The sequence below is a fragment of the Haliotis cracherodii genome, unplaced genomic scaffold (genome assembly GCF_022045235.1).
Source record: "Haliotis cracherodii isolate W230 unplaced genomic scaffold, xgHalCrac1.p SCAF_2, whole genome shotgun sequence".
NCBI lineage: Eukaryota > Metazoa > Mollusca > Gastropoda > Lepetellida > Haliotidae > Haliotis > Haliotis cracherodii.
This window is the reverse complement of record NW_027266275.1, coordinates 35,080,268-35,108,007: the sequence shown is the minus strand read 5'-3', so window position 1 is coordinate 35,108,007 and position 27,740 is coordinate 35,080,268. Positions and strand designations below refer to the sequence as shown.

The 27,740-nt window shown below is 37.0% G+C and overlaps 2 protein-coding genes across 3 annotated transcripts in view; one reads left to right on the top strand and one right to left on the bottom strand.

Moving 5' to 3' along the window:
* Positions 1–13,100, top strand: part of LOC139468026 (bifunctional heparan sulfate N-deacetylase/N-sulfotransferase-like) — a 39,105-nt gene extending 26,005 nt beyond the window's left edge. Inside the window, exons 11-13 of the mRNA XM_071249696.1 lie at positions 1,625–1,795; positions 10,869–10,978; positions 12,312–13,100. Of these exons, the coding sequence (XP_071105797.1) occupies positions 1,625–1,795; positions 10,869–10,978; positions 12,312–12,531 (501 nt within the window). The 3' untranslated portion in view covers positions 12,532–13,100. The remainder of the gene's footprint in view (positions 1–1,624; positions 1,796–10,868; positions 10,979–12,311) is intronic.
* A 10,606-nt stretch (positions 13,101–23,706) lies between these two features.
* LOC139468025 (long-chain-fatty-acid--CoA ligase 5-like) overlaps positions 23,707–27,740 on the bottom strand; it is a 48,169-nt gene continuing 44,135 nt past the window's right edge. For both annotated transcript variants that reach the window (XM_071249694.1, XM_071249695.1), the window contains exons 20-22: positions 27,415–27,519; positions 26,246–26,317; positions 23,707–25,884 (exon numbers count right to left, since the gene is read on the bottom strand). In XM_071249694.1, the coding sequence (XP_071105795.1) occupies positions 25,747–25,884; positions 26,246–26,317; positions 27,415–27,519 (315 nt within the window). In that variant the 3' untranslated portion in view covers positions 23,707–25,746. The remainder of the gene's footprint in view (positions 25,885–26,245; positions 26,318–27,414; positions 27,520–27,740) is intronic.

Below are 27,740 nucleotides of genomic sequence, written 5' to 3'. Positions count from 1 at the left end.
AAACAGACTCATAATCACTGCTGCATCCCATAGTGGCTGCATGTATTAATGTTGATGGAAGGCATCACTTAACAATGTGTTACTTTGTGTCACCCTAGAAACCTACGTTTCTGTGTAGCGTTCTTTTCTCTTTGTAGCTATATTATGCAGAGTTACATCCTTTGCAGCCAATCATGATGTCAATTTTAGCTCACATGACTTGTCTCTCACAAGTGCTCACAGAATTTTGATTCTGTTTGAAACGTTTGTCATGTTTGCACATATGCGCAAATTGAACTTGTGCTTTTTGGTTCATTTCTGCTATTTCTGCAGGTGTTTTGAAATATGATATGCAACATGTAGGTGTTTTTTTAGTAATATATACCATACTTTTTGGCAAATTTTGTTTTTGAATCCAATATAACTATCAACATTCCCATCCCCCAATTTTCCAGTGGTACTACAATTTCAACCTCACCCTTGAAACTACAAGTCATATGAAGGATTTTACTTCAGTGTCTTTAGAAACCCATTAAGTGATTAATGGCTAGTAATTGGCCATGTTTTTCAAAATGTAGTGACATGAAGTTGGTGGTGGGACCTCACATAAGTGTTCCATTGTTTGTGATATCTTGAATTTTGACCTTGATTTAACCTTAACAGCATAATAATTGGTGTCACAAAAGTTAAAACACTGTCATAGGCAATACAAATGAATCAAAATAGGTGCAAAATTGGAAAACCAGATCTTAGTCTCCACCACACTCTAGTCTACTTCCATTTTTCATCAAATTATCTGTTTACATTGGGAATCAATTGCAAAAAGTAGGTCTTTGCATATAATTGCCATGGAAACCAAACTTGACCTTGAAAAGAAATGGTTAGAGCAACATATGAGAGGCTGTCGGTAGGATGATCCCAGCAAAGTTTCATTATCCTTTTGATTCTGCAGAAAATCGCGAAAGAAGTTCGGACAGGTCTTAACTGTCCACATATGGTAGACTAGCTTTTTGTACAATTTGACTTGTGTGTCAGTTACTACTTGGCTAGTCAAAGCAAAAAACAGCTATTGCTTCGGCTGTTGATTTTAAATGATTTTGATTTTGACCATGATTTTAAATAACTTCTCACCATGCTCACTGCTTGACTGATGAAGCTGAAATCTGGGGTTCAGTTCCCTTCTCATGAACATGATGAAGACATCTTATCTAAAATGTTCTTTTTTGAAAATTATTTATAAATCAAATCTTATTCTTTAGAACCACGGGACCAAGGGCTTTAACTTTGTGTCATTGTAATGACTATGAAAAGTTCCAAGCATCTCTATTAGCACTCAACATTGTGTCATAAACATTGTTGCATACTTTGTCTTTTTCATAGAATCTTTTGCACCAATTTTTCAGTAATTCATCGTAGATGTTTGTACAAATATGGTTGAAGTGTCATAAAATTATTTCTCCATAAGTCTGGTGAGCTACAGAAAATGACCTATTTGAGACCAAAATATTCCTAATTGCCTCCAACTGGCATTGGTATATAGCCGCTACCCTTGATCAATGTGTGAGACACCTTAATTTTGCATTCTGTAAAGGTTTTTTTCCAGCTGCATATCATTTACACGTAACTCTCAATGTCTTTTCTGTAGCACATGCGGGCACATGAAGATCCAACAGCACTTAACTACTCGTTCCATGAGATAATCACTGCAACAGAAATGGCGCCGCGGCGAGTCCGAGAATTACGCAGCCGTTGTCTCAACCCCGGGACCTATGCACAGCACCTGATGCGATGGCTGGACTACTTCTCCCCCAGACAGGTAGCAGAGTTTATTGAGACCAACCTCAGCCTTTCATTAGTCCCTTTAGAGAACACTATGCAATGACATCTGGAGATAGAAGTTGTTTTAGATTATAATTATCCTCAGTCATTAGAGAACGATCTGTTGTAATATTTTTGCATTCTGTTATGATATCACCATACAGTCCAGTTTAAGTGATGTGATGCTAAGATTTGTTGATTGAAACCATCCACAATATACCAATATATGGCATCATTTACCGGATATCACCAGTACTTGTCTCTCCTTGCGTTCTGTCTCACATGAAGATTTGTAGACATCTCCAAAGTAGGTTAATGAGATTGCATAATGATTTCGCCCTCTCTGTTGCAACACTCCTGAAAACATATTCAGTGTTCCTACTGCGCAATTCAATATAGGGCTGTCTCGGTAATAGCAATGTCTCCCAAAAATAACATACATCTTTAAAATACCAGTCAACAAGTCTGAACTGAAGTACACAAATGAATCCTATTATTACACTATCTGGTTTTGAAAACACATTCATTGTATATCTGGGCTAGGTTTATAATATATTTTATTATTTTTTTTCAAAATTTTGTTCATTATTGTTTACAAGTTCCAAGAAATTGTGTGAACTGATCATCAGATTGCCCCAACTCACTGTTATTTACAGCAACCACAATCAGATTACCGCTATTGATGCCTTGAAATGGGTATATATACTCATTAAAAGTAATTTTTGTGGCAGTTTGAGTATTGTATGCCAACATTACGTTATCACAATCCAAGTACATGTACGCCGGGAAGTCCCTATGGCATGTATGGTGACTGGTCAAATTGTTCCATACGTAAAAAATGTCAGGCAATAGCAATCCGCTTTACCAAAGTGCTACGCGTATGGTTTTCATAATTTTAAATATATGTACTAAACTCTGCAACTAAAATGATATGATATTGGAATATATTATTCCTGACAAAATAATAAGTTCAGATACAATTTCTTCGGATCAAACATCAAAATTCTTTGAAGTTGTGTCCTTGATTCAGTTTTCAACTGTATCACCAGTAGATTGGGAGAAAACGTGTGCTATTTCTGGCTTAGTTTTCGAGAAAATACACACAGTCATCTTACTTTCTGCATTTAAAATATCTTAGAAAGCAGGAAATACAATTTAAATGGTAAATCATCGCGTCTAGTGATGTTTTATGTCAATTTTCAAATTTATATTGAACAAGTTTGTTACATACCTGTTTGTTCATTTGAATTCACTAAACATGCTAAAGGGATATGTTGTGTTTTTTTACTGCGCATAACACATGATCAATCATTTTTGTTCCCCTTGTTTACGCTACGAATCATAAATAACTACTATTTTTAATGTTATATTCAAACTCTGATATGCAATATGCGGTGTAGATCATGTTAGGTAGGCCGAGCATGTACTGTTGTGTTGGTCATCTACCCCCTACGAATCCACCTCAGTTATACCGCTGATCATCTATGACACTCATCAACTTTTGGACCTCTAAGTTAGCGTTGTCGTAAGGGATCACTGTATTTCAACTAAAAGTGCAATTCAAACATTCTTCTTTTTTTAATTAAATATATTGAGGGGTCACTTGTCCCAACTGCGATTTTGGATGTAGCATTTTGATTGGTTGTTGGTTTCGAGCACATGGGCAGGAGAAATTCTGAGGTAAGTTACTGATAACAGAGATGGAGATAGTGACGTCACTTCCCAAGCAAAGATATGGTGGTGAATGGAGATACGATTTTCTGGATAATCGAGGATTTTTGTGAACATTTTCTGACTCTATAGATTTTGAAAGTTATGTTAGAAGAAATGTATTTTACAATCCAAATACATACCATCCAGGATCACCAAATTACACTTTGTGAGTATAGATGAAACATTTATTATTCCAGGCTACAATTATAAGGAGTGGCAGTGTAAGAAACCCTTGGGACAATCTTTCTACATGGTTCACATATGCTGATGTTCTCTGGCTTTACAATAGTTCTTGCTGTTTCAATGTGGGATAATTCTTCGAGGTGTTGGTGTTCACTGTCTAAAATGTATGAAACATATGGATAAATGTCCACACATTGCTGACCTGTGAAGATTCTGGGTAGAATAGGTCTTCAGCAACCCATGCTTGCCATAAGAGGCGACTCTGCTTGTCGTAAAAGGTGACTAACCATCGGGTGGTCAGGCTCGCCGACTTGGTTGATGCATGTCATAGATCCCAGTAGCTTGGATCGATGCTCATGATGTCAATCACTGGATTGTCTGGTCCAGACTCGATTATTTACAGACCGCCGTCATATAGCTTGAATATTGCTGAGTGCGGCATTAATTAACAAACCAACCAACCAAACACACATTACTTGCTGAGACGATTCAGTACTCTTCTCTGACCACGTAGAAGATTTGCAGTTCTCCTGGGGGGAGAGGTGGCCCTGATGTCTTTGGCACCACAGTTTGCTGTGCATATATGCATGCAGTAGACACGCCAGAAACCTGTGATTGTGGGTTTGAATCCCCTTTCAGGCTAATTATGTTTCTAGTTTTGTCAGTACCAGACTCATACATGTGTTGCTCAAATTATCAACAAACCTACAAATGATTAGTTTACTTTCAGATGTAACTTAGATACTGAGTGAAAATAATTTAAGTTAATTTAATCAAGGAGCGTTGTGTTGTGTTGTGTTGTGCCTTGAAAGACAGTTTTAACAGTACACCCACTGTCAAAGATTTGCTCTTGTTTCCACAAATGAATAATTACTGCATTCCAAAAAGTTGTTGGGTAAATGATCACTGACATGAGAGAACAAACAATGTGTTGCTGTTGGCATGGTTGGAAGGAAGGAAGGAGAAGTCTTCACTGGTGGAAGGGAAAATGTTAAATTGTTGCAAATAAGTTTGCTGGCAATGGATTGCAGCTATGTTCGATATATGGGACAATAAAATAGCCCTAAAATATCATTCTTGCGATATACCCAACCTCTTTTTCATCATAGCCATAAATTCCTGTTTATACTGAGAACCACACTCCAAATTTTTAATTAATTTTCAACCGACATCCTTTTCACTGCCAACATATATAAAAGTTGTGAGGAAAATCCTATCCCTCTTTGTTGAATAAGGCTACATTTTTATTTGCCTTGGTGGACTTGGTGAGTTGCCAGATCGAAGCAAGATATTCTGGGCAAGTTGAACATCCTAGCAGATTACCTGTCCTGGAAGAACAAGATCGCACCAACGTAATGGTCACTACATCCCAAAATACTCAAGTGGATCTCAAAAACAAACTACCAGTCTACATCAGCCCTGTACCAGACCCTCTGGCACTCCAGGTTGACGCCCTATCCATGGACTTGAGGGAATGTTTGCTTATGCAGGAAAATAGAAGAGACTGCGACATAATTCTAATAGCCCTGGCATGGCCAAACCAGGCTTGGTTCCCCTCCCTATAGAAGAGCCTCTGAAACTCCCTGGCTGGGATGAGTCCAAATATACTACCCAGGTACCCACCCACTTTTACCCGACCCTACCTGGGTATTCACTGTAGGTCTCAAGAGATAGGTACAAAATGTCTGATTGAGAAACGTTTGACCGTACTCCTGTCAAACTGTATTTAGATACATGTATAAAATGATCTGGTCATGCATACATTGAAGTTGACTGAAGTTTTATCTTTATGCAAACATATGAAGTCAGAAGGAATGTGTGCATAGTCGGAAAGAAATGTGATCATTTGTCACTTATAGCGTAACCATAGAGTTCAGATAATTTTTGCCATTAAACAATATAACCACGGTATAGGTCCTACTCACTACCAATCGACCCGAGGACGCGTAACTCGGGTACTTCTGAAACTTCTAATCTAGGATGTACAATGTACTACCACCAGAAGTGATGTCATGGGAGACTTCAAATCCGGACTATATGTCAATATATGTTAAATATCACTATCCTAAGGGCATAACAGAAATTATGTCATAAAAGTTACCACTATCCTAGAAGTGGCGATACTCACAGGAGTGACGTCATAGATGACATCTACACCAGAAATGATGTCAGTTCAATGAGGTCATAAGGAATGACAACTGAAAGTGACGTCACAGGTGATGTCATCACTGGAAGTGACGTCATAATGTCTCTAAGTATCACATTGATGGCTAAATATATGTGTAATATAATAGTAATATGACGTCATTTATGTCTAACCTAGAATTGTTGGAAGGTTACTAGACATATCATTCCGTTTTGGTCCCTTTTGTATACATTTATATGTATTCCTACTTCACAGAAGCCAACTATCTAAGGGATACTAGATACCAGATCCCACCGGTAACTCTGGTGTATACTGGCTATGATGTAATAGAGGTAGGGTATTCGCAAAAATTATCTAACAATACTTATCATTGTGTATAATTCTAAGAATACTACCTCTATTACATCAGGAATTAATCCCTCCCACTTTCCCCAAATATCTGCATCTAGTTGATCAAGGATGAAGGTTATGGGTTGAAAGAAGCGAGGTGTTCCTGAGTTTCGCATGTAGAGTTGCGTCTCTTGCGAGAGATAGGGTTTCCCTCACAACTATTAGATATGTTGGCAGTGAAGAGGACGTCTGTTGAAAATTAATTTAAAATTTGTAGTGTGGTTTGAGAATATTCCAATTTTTAATGTAATCAAAATCCGGACAATGTTTTATTTTGTGATTATGAATTTGGCTATATTTTTCTTGAATCTGATGTGCCAAATGTGATTCATGATGTTTAGCCTGTGGTACCATAGAGTTACAATATAGTTCCCTTTCAATACTTTCCCGTGTTTCAACCAGGACTCTAAAAACATGTGGGAATTACCATGTATTTTTTAAAATGTATGGGCACCAGTTATTTGGCACCCCAAAACATAATTTGAGTTCTAACTTATACAAGTCTGTTTTGATACTATAATTGTTGAGATTGATTTTATCATGATTGTCTGGTTGCGGGGCACAGGCGACAACAGTTGTCTGAGGCATGGCTGTTTGCTGTGCAGAGTTACGTACCTTAGGCATGTCAGAAACCTGTGATTGTGGGTTTGAATCACAAATATGTATTTGTATACTTAACTTGCATATATTCCTACATCTGATCTTTCATTCTGATACGAGATTGCATGAAAATCTGAAGACACCTCCATTGGAGGTTGTGTCTGGTGAACTCTTTATACAGCCAATCAGAGTCAAGGCTTCTAAATTCTTGATTCAAGTGAGCGAAACATTCCGATAAGCATATTCGATCTTTGTATATACCTGCACCATTATGTTGTTGTGGATATTTTATACATTCTGTTTTTTTATGAGGAGTTCTGTCTTCAGCCAACAGGGTGTACTATTGAGGGTATATTTGTGTTATGTGGCAGTTTTCTTTTCCTGAGATTAAAATTTCAAAATCAACATGGTAAAGAAATGAAGCCAAATTGTTTAAGAAAGCTGACATCTGATTGGCTCAAGATCCCATTCATCCTGACTCACATCTAGTCTCTGAAATGAACATATTTTACAGTAAAAACTGTTGTTAAATTATGGTTATGAAATATAATAAAAAGGAGCCCAGAGACTATCTTCATTTTCAGATACTGCAGTAATCTAGACTTGCCAAATAGTATAGACTTGCATGGGCTGTATAAGATATATAAGATATATCTGTATGGCAGACTAGCATTCATCCTTCATTTAGATTTCGGCAGTCTAAGTTTGCTCCGGTTTCACCTTCTATTGAGTTTGTCATCACATTGACATTGATCGATAGGTATCGTATCAGAGTAAAAGATCTGAGTACCGGTATATTGAGATTGGACAATGATTTCCCCCTCTCTGTCTCAACACTCCTGAAATTAGATATTTTAGCTTAAAGTGCATTTGAGTCTTCTTTTATGCATTTGCATATTGACCTCTGCCCCTTTGATCATAATGATGTCGGCTGGTATAATACTCCACTGCGGAACACAAGCTGTTGTGCATTGAGTGATCCGTACAGCCCTTGTCATAATGATTACTGTTATAATGTGTGTGTATCTGCATGTATACTACTCAGATTTTTGTAGGGATAATCAGACATGATATTCTGTTTAAATATACACTTGACATATTATGAGAATATTTTTTGTGCATCATGGAAGGGTAAAATGTCCCCATCAAATCTGGAACAGTACATATTGAGGGGAAACTTCTACAAAGCTGACATTTTGAATGTAGATTTATCCTGAACTGATGTTCAGGCATTTTGATTAGTTGTTGGCTTTAAGCACATTTGCTGGGGAAATTCCGAGGTAAGTTACTGATAAGAGACATTGAGATGGTGATTTCACTTCCACAGTGAAGCTATAATAGTCAATGAAGATATTAGGTGGATAATCCATGTTGTTAGTGAACATTTTCCTTCTCTAATGATTTTGATAGTTATGGAAATAGAAAAGAAGGAATTTTTCATTCCAAGTTGACTCCATCAAAGATAACCAAATTACTGGTTGTGAGTATAGATGAAACATTTATTGTTCCAGAATGCAACAGTATCGACTGAAAATGTAAGAAACCCTTGGGACAATCTGTCTACATGGTTCACATATGCTGATGTTGTTCTCTGGCTTTACCATAGTTCTTGCTCTTTCAATGTGGGATAATTCTACAAGGTGTTGGTGTTCACTGTCTAAATGTATGTAACATATGGTTAAATGTCCACTCATTGCTTGCTGGGACTATTCTGTATTCTGCTCAGGCCAACTGAAAGGTTTGCAATACCACTCGGGGCAGTGCACTTTGCTGTGCATAGTTGCATTCCTTAGGCATGCCAGAAACCTAGGATTGTGGAACTGCATAACTTGGGGCTTTCCTACCACATCAAACTGACACCTAGGGTTTTACTCAAATACTGTTCCAGAGCGGGACTCACTCATCATTTCTGTAGCTACTTTCCCTTCAAATTTACATTTACAAACAAAATGCATGGATTCTGATAAGGCATGGTATGGAAGGTGAAGGCTTATACCATGCATACCATGATTCTCCAAATGATATAATTGTGTTCTCATGCTAATGACAAATGTGACTGACGTCATGGATCTGATTAGCGATGACATTAAAGATGTGATTATCATCAACATCACTGATGGAGCCGGAGGCTAATGCAGGATGCATAAAACCCTATCTACCCCTTGTGATCCTTCTACAACTTATATTGTTTCTGAATGACAGGAACATGTTTGTAAAACAAATATATTAAGTAGTCAAATGTAGAGGAAAACTTGCTGCTTTTGGTCAAACTTGGGTGGTATATTTTACAGCAAATTTCTCCATGTACATATTCTTCACACATGAATTTAGTATATTCTATACATGCTAAAAGCTAATATATTGTAGATCAATAAAATACATGTAACAATACATTAGAGATGTGATATGATACGTATCCTGTAGGGCAGGGACAAGTCCAAATTTACTACCCGGGTACCCACCCCTCTATTACCCGACCCTACCCATGTCCCCATTGTAGGTCTCAAGAGATGGGTAAAATATGTCTGGTTGGGAATCGTTTTACCGTAGCCCTGGAAATATGTATTTAGATGTACACATATAAAACAATCTGGTCATGCATACACTGAAGTTGTCTAAAGTTTTATCTTTATTCAAGAATATAAAAGTCAGAAGAAATGCGTACATAGTCAGAAAGAAATGTGAACATCAGTGAATTGTTGTGTATCCATGGAGTTCTAGATATTTTTTGTCATTAAACAATATATGACGTGACTAACCACGGGTCTGGGTATTCCTGTAGGTACCCGGGTCCTACTCAGTACACACTCCATCCAAGTACATGAGTTACCCTCCCTGCCCTAGTTTCCTGATACAGTACCTTTATTTCACAAGTTGATATTCTTCCTTATTGCATGTGAATCACAACCCCGATTCATTTGTATTTAATTTCAGAGATTGAAGATGTGATATTGTAGGGCAGAAACTTTTAGCCTAGCAGGCACTGTAAACATTGCTATTCACATTCAACCAGGAAATACTAGAGCATCTGCAAAAGCAGGTTGTTTAAAAAGTATCGCGATACAGGGGTTGTAAATCAATGTATAGTATCATGGGCCTTGTGTCAGGGTACAATACTGTATTGTTAAACCACTAATGAACAAACAATTAGAAACATGTTTAGTATCTTACAAATATGTGCCTACTCTCGAATATGAGTGACTGGTGATAATGGGAAATATTCTTATTTTCACAATATAAACATATATATGTATAGTGAAACCCTGATATTCTGGACTCCATTAACCTACCACTAATTTTGTTTGGAACACCTGTATGTGCCAAAATATTACTTCAAAAACCCACGAGCAGATAATTACAAAATTGGTTAATCTGGACATTTCCATTTGAAACCGAGTCATCAGGATAAACAGGGTTTCGCGATATATATTTAAAAAAAATTCTTTTGGGTTTATTTTTCAAAATATTATTTTGGGATCGTGCAGTAAAGTTGTTTGATGTACTTACATGTATTATATGTGTGTTGCTCAAACAGTTTTGAGAAGGTCAAGATGACATTGGTTATTCCTAAAATGACCACAACTTGAGCTGTATGATGAGGCATCTGGAATGTAAGCAGGTGATGGAGCTGCTTCGAGTCCATGGGCTTCAGTGAAGATAAATAACTGCATGCACATCAGCTTGCTCCAACATTGGAATTTGTTTATAATGTGTACAATATGAATGTCAGGAAAATCTATAACAGAAAATGACCTGAACAATTTAGGACTTAAATAAAAGGGGAGAATGAAAAGAAACATTATTGTCACTCTTGGTGAAATGTTCATATCTTAATATTTAGTTTTTGGAACATAAGGTCATCATGAAGGGTTTTTGAAAGGCTTCCAGACCTAAAGTATGACATGACAGGAACATGTCTTAGTGAATATATTTCTTCTGTTTTTGTAAATAGACATGTGGAATAGTGTTTCATATACCCGGTACTGTTAGTTCTTGAATAATGAATATTGGGTATGTATGAGTTTATTTTATGTTCCAGCTTTTCATCATTGATGGCGAGCAGCTACGGAATGACCCCATCCATGTCATGCATCACATTCAGCGCTTCCTGCATATAGACACATATTTTGACTACAGTCAACATCTCAGGTATTGTACAGATATAGTTATCACGACTGGATTATTGAGTGCTTTAAGTCTATATGAAAATATTTTTATATGATAAATACCCTGGGCTACCGACCATGCCGTCAGCAAGGTTAAAATCTGATGATACACAGTCAACAAGTCACCAAGCCTTCCCACCTTATCCATTTAGTCACCCCGTATGATAAGCATAAGATGCTTGGAGACAAGCTCTATTCCTCAATTTTCACAGGGATAAATGGAAGAAACTAATCATTATTTAAGAAATATACAACAAATGGGAGTTGTTTGTCGTGTGTGTGTGTTATCCTGCAGTGTTTTATTGTAGATGAGATGAACAACGACCACGAGTCGTTTATTTCTTATTTAAGATATCAACATTATGTACAGCCTCTTTAAGGATGACGATAAATTGTACAAGCTTTAAGAATATTTACCCCTATTTAAATAATGATGACTACCTCAGTAGAATCTGACCTTGGCAATGTCGGACAAGTCCATTTTATACACAGGTGGGTATTTGCCGCATATTCTCACAATCCTCACGTTGACTACCTGTACCTTTCTCCAAATACTGATTGTCATATCTCATCACTTTGGGGTGCAATCGTTCGGCCATCGCATTTATCTGCGTTGCCCAGCTACATCTATGGGGAACAACTCACTAGACACTCCCCTCTCAAAAATAACATTGTCATATTATAACAGTGATCATTATGACAAGGGGTGTACTGATCACTCAATGCACGACAACTTGTGTTGCGCAGTAGAGTATTATGCCAGCCGACATCATTAAGATCATAGGGGCTGGGGTCAATATGCAAATGCATGGTTATCAATAACTTGGTGGCAAAATATCATATGATAATAGCTACAAAACACACCCAGTCTATAACTATGAAAGTTAATAACAAATATACTACTCAAAACAAGTTAAAGAACACCCACAATTTGAAGGCTGTGCGTTGCAGTAACCACCATCCATGACAGATTAACTATATATGAAAAAATTGGGTGCTCGTAACTTCTTTTTGAGAAGTATATTACCCATAGGCACACAGATACGAGTGAAGTTATTTCAGAAACTCGAACTGAGCATTACAATTATTGCTTCATGCTGATTGGCTAGTTTGTTCAAATTGTTTTATTTTTTGCGAGCCCCATAGTAAAGTGACATCATATGAACTCATTGTTTCAAATGAATGAAGTCATTTTTTGTTCATGACATTTATTAATTCACTCAGGACAGATATTCCATAATTCGTTGTAGCTTGTAGTTTATTCTCTAAACATTCCGCGGGACTACATCTAAGACTCTTTCTCTTGATTCTCACAGGTATGATCCGCGGAAAGGCTTCTTCTGTCAAGTCCTCAACGATGAAAAGAATAAGTGTTTAGGAAAGGGGAAAGGTCGGAACTATCCCCCAATGGAGGACAAATCAGACAGGATTCTAAAGAGATATTATCGCAAGCATAATATAGCTCTGTCTAAACTGCTGCATAAACTGAACATGGTCGTTCCTGATTGGTTGGAAGAGGATCTGCGATATCCTTGAGACTTGGTCTCTTGGAAACTTTGTAACAAAATGATGGTGATGCATGATACTAGGAGTGGTTATCTTGGTGACTGGATCAAAACCTCTCAACTTCCAATGTTGCCTGTGAAGTTTTGTATGAAAACACACAACAGGGCCTCAACATGTTGTGACATAGGGGTTGGCCGGATGGTGACGAAAACCTTTTGTTTAGACTTGAAGTTTCAATGACTATTTCTTGTAGTTAAAAAATGAAGATAGTCAAATAATTATCCAAAAGAATAGAACAGTTCCTAAACATGTAAGTGAAGCAGCTGTACGTAAGACAGTGTTGCACAGAAAGTAAGAATAAAAAAATAAAATTGGCATTTCTCCGCCCAACTATGAAAAAAAATTTGGATGTAAATCTAATAATTAATTTATTGTGTCCGACTGTTTCTTGTAGGCTTAGGTAAGCATATAAGCATATATGTTATTCTGCTGTCTCTACTCTGATTGGAACGACATGATAAGGCCCTTTTGAAGTAAAAGATATGTTTAAGTAACTGAGATTTTAGTTTTACTGTATGAGAATTTATGTGGGAAGAAAATATAGCTTTTTAGTTTTTTGATAGATTTTAGCAGTGTTTTGGTCTTCCTTGTCAGCAGTTGGGTGTGAGGGGTGTTTTGGTCAGTTGACGAATATTGTATGTATTGCCTGACTCCACAAGCAATGTCTGGGCTGAGTTAACTGGTGCACAAAAGGAATTGCAGGCTACGAATTCAGCCACAGGAAAATGTTGAAATTCCCGGAGATGTTCCAAAATTGTGTTTCTTTGTACCTTGAGCAGAGCTGATAGCTGGAGGGAAGAGGCACAGAAGAAAGAAATTGCTAGTTACTAACTGTTCCATTGCCTGGAGATGGTCAATTACTGTGGCATCTGTTCTAAGATCTGGATCCTGCTGATTGGCCAACCATGACAAAAGACACTGGGCCTCAGGTACAGACTATTGACTAACACTAGAGTGCCCTGATGGACAAAGGCAAGATGAGGAAAAACAGATGCCTGAAAAACAAAACAGACTTACAAATTGGATGTATGAAGAGCTTGCTAAGAGGATACACCTATCGGTGTACTGTATGTATGATACAGTATGTAGTGTTAGATGTGGATGATCATGACATTATGATGCAGTTTTAACAGCATTGAGGAAACCAAAGTGCTACCTGAACTTCTGTGAAGTTACAGTGTAGAGTGTAGTTTTATTTTGTATATAGTTTCGCCAAAGAATGACTAGGTTAATCATGTTTAGGTAATTATATCAACCCCGTGATATGATTCTACCTCTGTGTTTGAGATGGATGATTAGGCTGAAGGGGTTCGTCGTTGTGTAGTGTACAACAGAAATGTACCCCAGGTCTGATCCCTATACAGAAATGTACCCCAGGTTTTCGTCTCTATACAGAAATGTACCCTGGGTATCGTCTCTATACAAAAATGTACCCTGGGTATCGTCTTTATACAGAAATGTACCCTGGGTATCGTCTCTATACAGAAATGTACCCTGGGTATCGTCTCTGTACAGACATGTACCGTGAGTATCGTCTCTATACAGAAATGTACCCCAGGTATCGTCTCTATACAGAAATGTACCCCAAGTATCGTATACCCTACAACAATACCCTATATGGCCACTGATCCACTGGATGAATCTATTTAACTGTCAGCTAACTGTTTTTGGTTTCACTTATACCGTAATGTAAAAGCTTGCATGTTAAGGAAATAGATTGTTGGTAGAAAACAGAACTGTGATGTCAAAATAAATGGTGTCGATCTTTTAAGAAAGTTCCAGCAGCGAAAGCGATTCTGAAAACCACAATCTGATTATCACATCAATTCTTCCAGTAGTGTTGCCAGGAACTGATTTCATACACTGTTGAAAGGACACATCCAGTGGCCCCAGTGCTATCCAGGGACAAGTTCGGACACTTTTCTGATTTTGGTCAGGGTATATACCACTCAACATTTTCTTCGAGCCAAAATAGTCATCTTCAGTCAAAGATGTGGCCCTTAGCATTGTTGAGTAGTATATTTCTGTATACATATCTGTTGTACCCTCCACGGCAACAACCCCTAGATCATTGATAACGAAGAAATATAGTGGGGACAAAGCTATAATGTAAACAGTGATTAATTAGGGATGATGACGGAACGCTGGGTATCCTGTCTTGTCACAGATCTCCATGTCTTCTATTTATTGCCTTACATAATGTCTTCGTGAATATAGGACACTGTCACTAGCTGCCATTTCTTTGTATATCTGCATAATCAAAAGCTACAGTATTATATATCTGTTCTGTCAGTGTGCTCCATGGAAGCTGAAGGGTTGTGACATGACATCAGCAGATGTTATAACACCTACGGAGGTTATAACATTGACAGGCTATAACATTTAAAGTCCCTCTCTATTCTGCATTGTTTATTCACATATGGATCAAATTCTGTTATCAAATATTTTAGTATTTGTAAGCGATATATCAAAAGTGTTTTTATTGTTATTATTTTGATAACAGTCACAGATACCTTCATTATTATGAAAGATCACATTTGCAATGAGAAAGATGTTATTTTCTATGATAGATTATTTTGCTATCTATGACTATTCAGCTTAATCTAGTTTGCAGTGATATATATTTAGGGCTCTCATTTATTTATTACATGATATCTTCACACTGCAGGCAAATAACAGTAAAGAATATATTTTGTAATATTTTTCTATGTTCATCAGAACTTAGGTAAATTCTTGAATGCAGGGCCCCATTCCACAAAGCGATCATAGCACTACAATGATCGTAAGCCCATGTTAAAGTAAGTTGTAGTACTACAATTGCTTTATGGCATGGGTTCCAGATCTTTAACATTAAATATAGCTTTCAGTCTACATGTTATTATTATACAAAGGGACACTGACGGCCAATATGTCACAATTCACGTTTCCCTCAGCTGTGTTGAAGGCCTCCCTTCTAGAATTAATGTACCAGTGTTTGCACATCATGCTTCTGATAGAGAATAATTCCGCACAAGTATCTCTTTACACCAACATATAAAGGGGCTTCACTTCACAGTTTGAAAGGCCAGACCAAATTTAAATTCATTTTTTTACATCTCATTATTTTGTTGATACATATCATTGTAAGGTAAGTATCATGATATGTGAATATATTTAAAGTAGGTGTGTCATGACACCCCTAGAATATATAACAAGACTTAGGAACAAAGTGAATAATTGTTTGTTAGGGTTGAATAGTTTAAAAATATGGATATGAATATTATTTTAAGTCATTTAGTTTCAATCTGACACCATTTTACTGGGTCTTATTGTGTTCAAAATGGAGGTTAGATTCATCTGAAAAATGAAAAAAACAATTTGATCTGGCCTAATAATGATTGGTTAACTAATTAAAAGTGTTAAGTGTGTGGAGCGTAATACGTGTATAACCTATCTTGAATCAAGATATGTTACAGAGACCAATGCTAATGCTATAATAATAAGTTCATTACAGATATGTTTGTTGCACCTAACATGCTGTAGTATCTCTTTCATATTGTAGACAAACTCTCCATCAGCCTTGTTCGTCAAGAGAATATTTTTGTGTCCAGATTACCCCAAACTTTCTGTCAATCCTGAATACACACCTGCCAGTGATGATGGTACATTTTTTTTATCATTTCATGTACCTAATTACCATGTATGCATTATCCTAATCTTCATCAGCATTGTTTGAGAGAATGTATCTCAAGGGTTTGGGTGCAGCCATGGAAGCTAATTGTTCTTTGCATCATCGACATCGAGGAAGTGTGCTGCATATAATGTCATTTCCACTGGCCAGTCTAATTCTGCTTCCTTCTGAAACATTACACTGCAGATTCCACATTTGGGGCAGATATGGGCACATACTCAGATCTGTGTCAGATTATCATATGATATTAATAACTGGTAATTTCTTTAGAGCTAAACGTTGTATAGCTTCATATATAGCAGCAGACTTTTGAGGATCAATGTTGTGATTTCTCTGGATTATTTGAATCATTTCCCCTTTGGAACAGTATCTTCGGTGCAGTGATTGCATATTGGTACTTTTCTTTAAAATTGTTCCCTGGAGTTGTATCTTTGAAATAGAGTTGATAAAATCCTGAATATTTTCACACTTCCCCATTTCAGGATTTAGAGCCTTTACTGGATGAACTTGTTGGATTTTTGAAAAATTATTCGAAAATTATTCTGCTTTGGAGTCTTTCAAATCTGGTTTCTTTCTCTGCCCGCATAAATCTGCCATAAGAAAACCTTCTTCATGGTCTATGGTGTCCGGCTCCATCGTTTTCAGCTGATCGCTGTGTCTATCGGTAATAGACGTTGAACTTACATGGCGTCATCACAGGCATATAACACTTCATATAACATTTGAACTGATTGTCCATTCACAGATAAGACATCATTGCAAACGTGACGTCATATAACAATGAGAATCTGCCACAGATCTGAGAATCTGCCACAGATCTGAGAATCTGCCACAGATTAGAGTCTGCCATGGAACTGAGTCCTCCATATATGTGACTGTCAGTCTTTGGTGGCAAGGTGTTTGTTTTCTAAGACTTAGGCTAGCTCTGCAATCTATTAATTCCACAATAAATCAAAATGTGCAGAAGTATATTTCTTGAAGCCTAGTCTGATATTTAGTTTCAAATCTACCAGAGACTTACCAGCATAAAGTAATGAGAGGAAAGAGGCCTTATCAAAATGGAATTGTGTCTAGCTGATCTTATGATCCATCAAAACAACATTTAGGCCTGTAATGATGCTCTGTGTCCTGATACGTGTGTTTTGTACAGTTACGATGCGATATACCCTGTTATGACATGGTGCATAAAAATCCAGACACTTGTCATATTTTGGATTAAAATCAAAATTTCTGATTTGACAGAAAACCCGACCAAAACATATATAAAGTACCGTTAAACTTGTGTTTATGAAATCAACAATGGATTGAGAACTACAGTGAATGTCGGCAGATTTCTTTTTTTACAACCACCTCCTCAGATATGTATAAGTGGCATCTCAGAAGCTGTTGTATCAAGGAAGAGTCGACTTACAGACTTCTACTTTATTCTGACATTATTCTTTCAATGTGACATTTTGGTACAGATGCTGGTACTTTTATCAAGCTATCATTTTTTTATTATTTAAAATGACTTACAAGATAAATTATGTAACATTTATTAATGTAATGCTTTAAGGGTAGTCATCAAGTGCTCAGTCAAGTTGTGACTTACACCAGAACAAGGCTTAAATTATCATGGAATTTTTATCATCACTTGTTTTTTCTGTAAATATGGCCTAACAGGTTGTTATAGCACTGATGTCATGTGCAAAATTTGTTGTGACAAATTTAGTTCACAAGTTACCTAAAGTCTTCCATCCTTTGGGTACTGGTATTGCTTGATATCTTTCTTTCATGTGGTTTTTCTCAGGGGAGGGTGTACAATGCAAAGCATAGCCTTAACTGTACAGACATGATACATTTTTTTAATTGAGCATCTGACAGCAGAAGCTGTGCCATGTATTGAACATCCTCCACTAAAACAAATCACATTAAATCATAAGTCAGATCATCAAGAAAGAATATTACGTTGGTAGAAATAAATGAATAAATTTTGCTTTGGTTTCATTAAATGATAGTTTGTTGTTGAGTTGCAATTACACAGTTGGGGTTTAGACTCTTGGTGAAACAGTGCAGTAACAGATGGTACTCAACATCATGGTAAGATGACACTATGAAACATTCAAAATGCTATGATTATTTTACAAACATGAATGGAAGCTGTTTTTAGTGCTTTTCACACCTATAATATCTGTTATGGATGTAGGAATAAAATATTTACATATTCTGAACATTATTATTATGGATTTCTCTTAGTAGTAAAAACTGAGCACATCATTTCATAAAAGTATCCCAAAAAGAATCCATGATCCATATCTTGTTTTGTTCAGTATATATATATATATATATATATATATATATATACCGTATTCGACGTAATAAGCGCCCAGGGCGCTCTCAAAATTAGAAATAGGGGGGCTCTTATTAAGATATTATTTTGGTGAAGAGTTGAAAGATAAATTTGGTGTTCATGTACGACAGATATATTTTTCCAGAATTTAATAAATTAGCCCATAATTAAGGTTGCATATAACACACGAGTTCATATCATACCCGAAAAAATTAAGTCTTGTGAACATTGATCAATCGGAAGCCAATATATTCGCAAATATCGCCGTTGGCGCTTATTAGAGCGGGGCGATTATTACGTCAAATATGGTATTGCCTTTTCAAGAAAGTGTACCAGTATCTTCCCTTCAGTCAGATGTGCCAATTGTCAGACAGGTTAAACAACAAAAGGTGTCTTGGATTGCACAGATAGTCTCCCAATTGTTATCCATTTGTCTAAACAACGTAAAATTGATTGTAAGAAAGCATGTTGAAAATTGCAAAATATGAAATATTCTAAAGGCTTGTCTCTAGGTCAGGTGACATGTACAACTTGTACTGTTTTATTTGTGTGTATATTTATCAATAATGGAACGGTATCCTGTTACCATGGTTACTTAGAATCCTCTGTCCCTGAATGGGGACTTTGTGTCACATGGTGCTATATTACATGTGTTGTAATGTTATTTCACCTTGGTAACTATTTACATGCAAGGTGCAAAGGAAGGTGTCTCATTGCTACATATTTATGGTACTAATATGGAATGGAATTATTACATTTATACAGAGTTGGGGCTGGTAACAAAAAACGTTGGTGGAGGCAGTGGGAAGAAAATGATTTTAGGCTTCGATATATTCAGAGAATTTTCTCTTTTATCATGTTCATGGCTATGGAATTCATTTGATGTCTCTGTAAATGTCGGGTACTTTAAATTTCTTTTGAAGAGCTTTGTATAATCTTCAGTGAAAGTATCATTTTTACATACATAATTTATATAATATTTTAGATCTTGTCAAAGTGGATTTTAATATGCAGGGGCCAATTATGAAGTTACTCTTTTCTAATGAACTTCTTTCTTGCACTTTGTAAGGTGAAGTCATTGGAAAATTAAATTAACTATGTTGACGGTAAGAATCTTGAGTGACTAGAGGGTTTTTTAAGCTTTTATCTGGGACAGGTTTTCTGAACTTATGATGAACATGGAATATACTTGTTAGGGAATCTGGTCAAATCCTACAGTAGCAATGATTTCTCACTTTGATGTTGCTGAGATGTATGCATGTAGTGTGACAAGGTTGTGTCATTAGCAGGAGTTAAATTCTGCGGAACTTTGTTCACAAAAATGTCATTAATAAGCGATATGTTGCCAGGTAGAATAATACTGCATTTAATAAAAAAACAATATGACATATGTCTTTGACTTTTGTTGTGGAGTATTGTGTGACCCTATTATTACAAAGAATAATAATGTAGCTTTCACATGCATGGTTTGATTAATATTAGAATCTTTGACTTCGATTTGATACCTCTCTCCATTAAGACCTAAGGTCAGGTGAACTTTCTAATCAGCCAATCAATGTTGCCGTGGATCATTGGTACCAGCGAGTGAAGCATCCGATTTTTGTATTTAGATAACGAAGTTAAAAGGCCAGTGGGATTTTCTAAATGGAGAATAATAATGCCTGAGTTATTTTGTATAGTTTACAAGATCATTACATTAACAGTTTTCAATTAACATTCCAGTTCTTTTATCCGTGATTCAAATTCTCATTAAAATATATTGGCAAAAACAGTCTGTAAAGTGCTGAATAGCCTTCAAAATCTTATATCTGATTGTTTACAAAACTCAATCATCCTTTACTTTGATTTGGTGGTCAAACTTCCCGCAAGAACGCCAGAAATGGACCTCACACATTGTAGGAATAGAACCTGGGACTTTCATGTGATGAGCAAACGATTTAACATCTTGACTATCCAAAAGTTCTTTGTGGAGAAGAGAAACAGAAAGCAAGGAAGTAACAACATGAGACATCGTCAGTGTTATCTCTTTAATCGAGAGAAAGTGACGATTGTATGATACACATGTGCTGACATGAGTTCATGACAGAACTCACTCAAGGTTCTCTTTACCAAATACAAAATAGTTTCTCCACTCTTCATTCACTCAAGATATCACTTCAGATTCCCTGGCATCCCAGTAGTCTAGTCTTAAACAACTGCATGTATTAAATAGTGACAGGATTTGTGTGTATGTACAAAGCCAAACAGTGTCTGATAGACATATTCCTACTTAAACATAAGCACTTGTAGTAAATTATTCAAGAATAATTTTTCAAACATTGCTTTAAGTTATTCTTGCTTTTCCTCATTTCAAATAGTGCCCCTTGGAATACATCTGCAAAAAAATGAGTCCTTGGGTACTTGTTACAACATGGGGTTTAGACTGGCTGGGAATCTGAAGGTAAAGAAATATCAACTGTACAAAACACAAGCGGTTAATGTCAGTCAATGAAGAAAAGGGATCAGGAAAATTTTAATTGATTCACAAATTCAACACAGCTCCTCACTCTTCTTGCCAGTAAAGTGTTCTACAATAGGATCCCCTTGTGTGATTAACAATGTAGGGATTTCAAGTACATATCTAATATGGGGGTCCTTTCTTGTGTACAAGTACTGCACTATCCAAGTAAGCAAACTGATGATGAAGATGGTTTTCACTTTTAAAAATCACATATAATATACTTGTAATCCAGGATGGAAAAAATCTCTTTCTGTGACAAGAAACAATTCTCTGTACAGAACAACACATGGTGTGTCTTAACCAGACAGACATTGTCCACCAACAGACCAAAGACCCACCAAAATGTTCACGTCTTTATTGACCTGCAGCACATTCCCTCATGTCTCTAGCCCTAATCGCCAGGAGTCCACACAACCGGATATCCCTGCCACATTTCGAGGCCTCAGTGCATAAAACCAAAAGGAAAAGCACTCAATTTTAAATCAGCCACCTTAAGCATACAAATAAAAACAATTAGCAAGTGATTTGGGTTATTCACAAGTTTCTTCTAAAAGGTTTTGTTAAGTCAACACTTTGAATTGGCTCAATTAGTGAGTGTTGGGTTCAACAATGCTTTGAACAGTAATCCAGTTACATGATGGCGTCGTGTCAGCTCTATGTGGGAAGAAAGCCCAAAGTCATGCATGTCTCAGACGTTTACTACTTAAACCCATGACAGGTATGGTTGACAATCCTAGAAACATAACTGGGGGGAACCGGGACTCGAACCCCACAAGCATGAGCCAAATGAAAACTTTGTGTGGTTGCTTCTTCTAAAAATCTTGCCAGCTAAGGGACACAACTCTACATGAAAACTGCCACCCATCTGAAGAATGAGTGAGTTGTGATTACTGCCACTTTTAACAGTATTCCAGTTTTATCACGACGCGTCAGCTATGTGGGAGGAAGGCCCGAAGTGATGCAGATCTTACATCTTTACCACTTTGGTGAAACTCACAAGCAAGGTTATGGTGTAGAAACATTCGGGGCGAACCGGCCCGTCAGAAGAAAAAAACAAAAGCAGATATAATGCAAAGGAATAGATGACTAGCAACTCTCATTATGTAATGGTAAAGTTGATACGCCATACCTTTATTTCATAAAACTGACATGTTTTCGAATACGATGTGTGAGAGAACTCTTTATGATGACTGTTTTTTCTGGAACTAAACATGGCTGAAGTCAGACACACGCCTCCTACTCTCCACACCAGACTACTCACTCCAACACAATGCAACGTAACAACATGTAAAGTTAAATACGCAAATGAACAAACAACAAAAAGCACTTAAACTGCATTCTGACAACCTCTGCATATGTATATAAAACAGTTGAAAAAACACAAACTTGATGCTCATACAGGATTTAGGTGTATTTTTTGCAGGCCGTTCTCAAGGTAGTGGAGATTCTATGTTAAAATCCACCACGCTCCTGTTCGATGATTATTCTTCCTGATCCAAGATGAAATACTGTCAGCCTCCACGTTCTCATCAAATCACGACTCTGCGGTCATATGGACAAAACATGACTACGTTCAACTCAGAATATAACACCTGTTTACCAACACAATTGGTAAACCCAAACTTAAGCATTCATGTGAACAGCTTTCACTACAACATTAAGTGATGATTGAAGAACATCTGTGGAAATATCCCTGTTGGCAACCCTTATGTAATTCAACACACCCATCCTACAACAGTCTTTGTCATAGCCTTCTGACTCCTATCTCCCCAGCCGTTGATTTACTGCTCAAACAGCACATCGGTACCAATTCCCATTGAGCAATATCGGTCAAAGTTGCTGCAACTGGAATCCGTGGTTTTTGTGTTTCGTTTTGACATCGAGTAAATCGATAATAACATACATCCTGTCTTCTCATCAGTTCAGTGTATACATAAGAAATGGTTCATTCCGCCAGGTTCTGTCTACTGACAAGACTAGATCAAACGTCCAAATATCTATACAATTTTCAATAACATTATACAACCAACCAATTAAAAAAATAAAGGATTACTTGTGTCAAAACGTGCAAACAGACAGTGCTATTACAAATAATATAATGACACAATTGCAGAGAACCAAGACATAATTTGTTTCTTTACGCTATTCACTTTCGATGTAATGTAATCTAGATGCATTGTTACAACTGAGAGAGATGAACCTGTTAGCCTAAATTCTTAAGTCCAAATTAACTATAGATAGCATAGACAGTCCTCATGTGGTGCTTGCATGTATATTATAATGATCTATCATCTGTATATGCTAGAGTATACACACATTACACACCCTTTACATTGAATCAAAAGGCCGGCACACACAGAAGCAGCACATTTTTTCAAAACCCACATTCAGGCAGTGCGTCAGTGCAGCAGTTCGGGGAAAATATTTAACAGACTTCAGTGAGTGTGTGAGTTGGGATTAACGCTGCTCTTAGCAACATTCCAGCTATATCATGGCGGGAGCACACAGTCAGAAATGGGCTTCTTAACATTGTACCCATGTGGGAATCGAACGGGCCTATTGTGTGGCGAGCGAATGTTTTAACCACTAGGTTACCTCCCCTGTGTATGTCTAATGAAGGCCAGTTGAATATTACAGAAAAACACTGTAAGATTTGCCATAGGAGATGGATAAAGAAATGTGAGAAGAAAGCGTATATTATCAGAGAAGACAAGTGAAAAACAGTAAAACTAAGATACTGGCTCCATGATATTATAATTTTACCTTGAGCTTCAAGGAATCAAGCAGCAAGTATCACTTTTGAGTGATTGAAAACCTACATGCTGCATTGATTTGCGATGCAAATGAAAGAACACTGACACAATTGTTTATGCTGACATGCTGCTTCAGTTTGGAGTGGCCTTTTGACATCAAAACACAACTGAAAGCCTACAGCTCGAACAAAGTCGTAAGCTCAATCACAACAGATACTGATGTACACAACAGCCTATTATGTCCATATAAGGTCTCAGAGGAACCAAGACAGACACTGTTACAGAACTATGTCAGATATGTACAAATATGCATCCAATAACAAATAAACTGCAGGATCATGATATAAAGAGGAAAACGTGATAGCTTGCATTTTTTCGTTAATCAAAAATATTTGGAAAGTATTTGATTTGCATGTAAAAATCAGCATTGGACAATTCACCTTTGATATATTATTTACAAGTGGTACGATAGGAAAGAACCTTGCTGTGAAACTGACTGTGAAGAAGCAAAAACCGTTACTGGATGACAATATCTTGAAAAGAGTTTAGAAATTTAAGGTTTCTACTAAGCTGATAATTCAGCTGGTTTGTGGCCAGCTCATGCTTAACTCCATCTCATTGAAATCAGATCTGTTATCTGACAAACCCTCCAAAAGATGTTGCTTCAGGTGAACTTTCAGGGCTTTGAATTGTCAGTATGAGTGAGTAAAGTATTTACAAAAGCATATCTGATATCTGTATCTCATAAACAAAGTTAAACGAACAGTTCTGAATGTAAATAATAAAAGTCATGCTGTTACACTGTGGATATTTAATACATACTGTTGTTTCTGAGTACCAAGACATCTACATCCAAAAGGGAGCACCAACAAAAGGATTATTTGTGTCCTTGTGTGGGTTTTCTTTTGTTAAAATAAACAATTCTGAATTGAGGTTAAAATCAGTTTAGATAGCTGATATACGATTGGCTCAAGGACCAATTTAGATTGGACGTCAAAAGTCTCAAAGGGTTCAACAGAAGCGACCTTCTATGGAGGATTTGTGAAGCAGACAGGTATCATATGAGAGTAAAGGACCTGATTTTGATGAGATTGATACTTAGCTCTGTAAAAGGTTGGTCGAGATGTGAGGTTCACACCACAGCACAGGCACACTAGCAAAGTCACTCTGTCACTCATCTTGCACACCTCATTAACCAACTTGGTCAATAAATTAGAATATTTTCATGTAACAACTAACAATGGAATACCATGACAAGACTAAAGAATGATGTTGCAGCCCTGCATTGCACGTATTTAACAGTGGGCAGGAAATCATACAGATGTGATCATTTGTTTTAATTCCTCAAAAAGAACAAAATACTGTGATACAAGAAACTTAATAATAAGTTAAATAATGCCATGCTGAAGAGATCTTCTTTTAAACAATACCGGAACATGCTTTGAAATACCATGCATTCTCTTCCCAAATATTTTTGTAGCGATTGACTGAAAAAGAAATCCAAATCTTCATCCTCCTGCCTTCTGTTAACTCGACCATGGTTATGGCTACCATGCAAAAAGCTAGATCCATGGTACCATTTTTCATGGTTACAACACAATGTTGTCATCCAGGCAGATAGTGCCAAGCTTGCTTTGATACCAATCGTATATGCACACTGTAAAAACTTCAAATTACACCCAGCGCTTCAAGCCCCCAGAATGCCCTCAGCATAAACCTTAACTTTGATCAAATTTTGAAAGCATCATACAAAGGGAACCATTTCAAAGTTGCAAAATAATATCAAATAACAGGTCTTCAAATGTGTATCTTCCTGGTGTCTTGTCTCTGTCTATCATCTGTGGTCATCTTCATCAAGCATGTATATCACACATTAATTTTGTCATGTTATGTCAGTGTTCATAAACGGAATGGATGAATTTGATTGTTTTTCTCAGGATAACTTGGTGTACATCGCCTTGATCTGGGAGTCAAAGTACCGCTTCAGCTCCTGCCTCTTGGCTTTGAATGTGGGCGTGAGCAAACCGTTCTCTACTGAAAACATCTCGGGATACACATAGATGTCCTTCACCTGAAACAATAGAACACGTACACAATCATTTGGAATATTTTATTAAAATGAAACATCATTTATTTTTTTTAAAAAACACATTCTCCCAGAAATTGCTTGGAAAAAATAATTAAAAAGGCAAATTGTTGAAGAAAAAAAAATGAAAGAAAATGTGTGCCACAAATAATACATTGTTGAAAGATGTTTTTTACGGAAGAATATTTAGGCTTGTAGTTTCAATTAACAAAATATCTGGTTCTGCATCTGCAGCTGAAAACATGTCTAGTCTCCAAATACAATCCCTGGCCCCTCCCTGGCTCTTGTTTGGGTCAAATGCATAAGATGTAATCAGTTAAGCCTGCCCTGCCAACACAGCACTGACCTGTTCCAGTGAGGAGAGCCCTGCCTTCTTCCCCACCTCCAGCAGATCTGCCAGAATCACCTTCTTCACCTCCTGTACACAGAACACATGGAACATCAGAACCACATCACAGAACAACAGCAGCAATATCTCATAGAACACACACAACAGCAGCAATATCTCACATAAAAACACACACCACAGCAGCAATATCTCACAGAACACACACGGAACAGCAGCAATATCTCACAGAATACACAGAACAGCAGCAATATCTGACAGAAAACATACACCACAGCAGCAATATCTCACAGAATACACACACAACAGCAGCAATATCTCACAGAATACACACACAACAGCAGCAATATCTCACAGGACACATGCAACAGCAGCAATATCTCACAGAACACACACATGCAACAGCAGCAATATTTCACAGAACACACACACACAACAGCAGCAATATCTCACAGAGCACACACGGAACAGCAGCAATATCTCACAGAGCACACACAGAACAGCAGCAATATCTCACAGAACACAGAACATCAGCAATATCTCATAACAATATTAATACAAATAAATACAAATATAGCATTAAGCCAGCATCAGTAGGTAATTGCTCACATCAGTTACAGCTTATCCATGTGACTACTACACATAACTAGTCTCTCCACCGGCAGTATCCAGTACAATATATATCATACAGCTTGTCTCTCCACCGGCAGTATCCAGTACAATATATATCATACAGCTTGTCTCCCACTGGCAGTATCCAGTACAATATATATCACACAGCTAGTGTCTCCCACTGGCAGTATCCAGTACAATATATATCATACAGCTTGTCTCCCACTGGCAGTATCCAGTACAATATATATCATACAGCTTGTCTCCCACTGGCAGTATCCAGTACAATATATATCATACAGCTTGTCTCCCACTGGCAGTATCCAGTACAATATATATCATACAGCTAGTCTCTCCATCGGCAGTATACAGTACAATATATATCATACAGCTAGTGTCTCCACCGGCAGTATCCAGTACAATATATATCATACAGCTTGTCTCCCACTGGCAGTATCCAGTACAATATATATCATACAGCTTGTCTCTCCACCGGCAGTATCCAGTACAATATATATCATACAGCTTGTCTCCCACTGGCAGTATCCAATACTTACAGCATTCCTGGCGAGGTCTTCGATAGACTGTCTGAGTTTCAGTTTGTCTGCTGCATACTTGGGCAGCATGTCTGGGTCAGGCACGACCACACCCACAAGACACGACTGGAATCATAAGGCAGTTGTGTAGGTCAATACTTTTATTATAATACAACACTAATAAATAGATGTTTGGAGGAAATAGTCAATAGCATATTCATTAAAATATGTTTGTTTTCTTGCATGATATATAAATAATGTGCAACATAGTTAAATAATCTCTCTCATGTTGGAATATTTGCAAGGCGTATTTATTTGATTTTTTTTCTTCCAAATATTAAATTTGG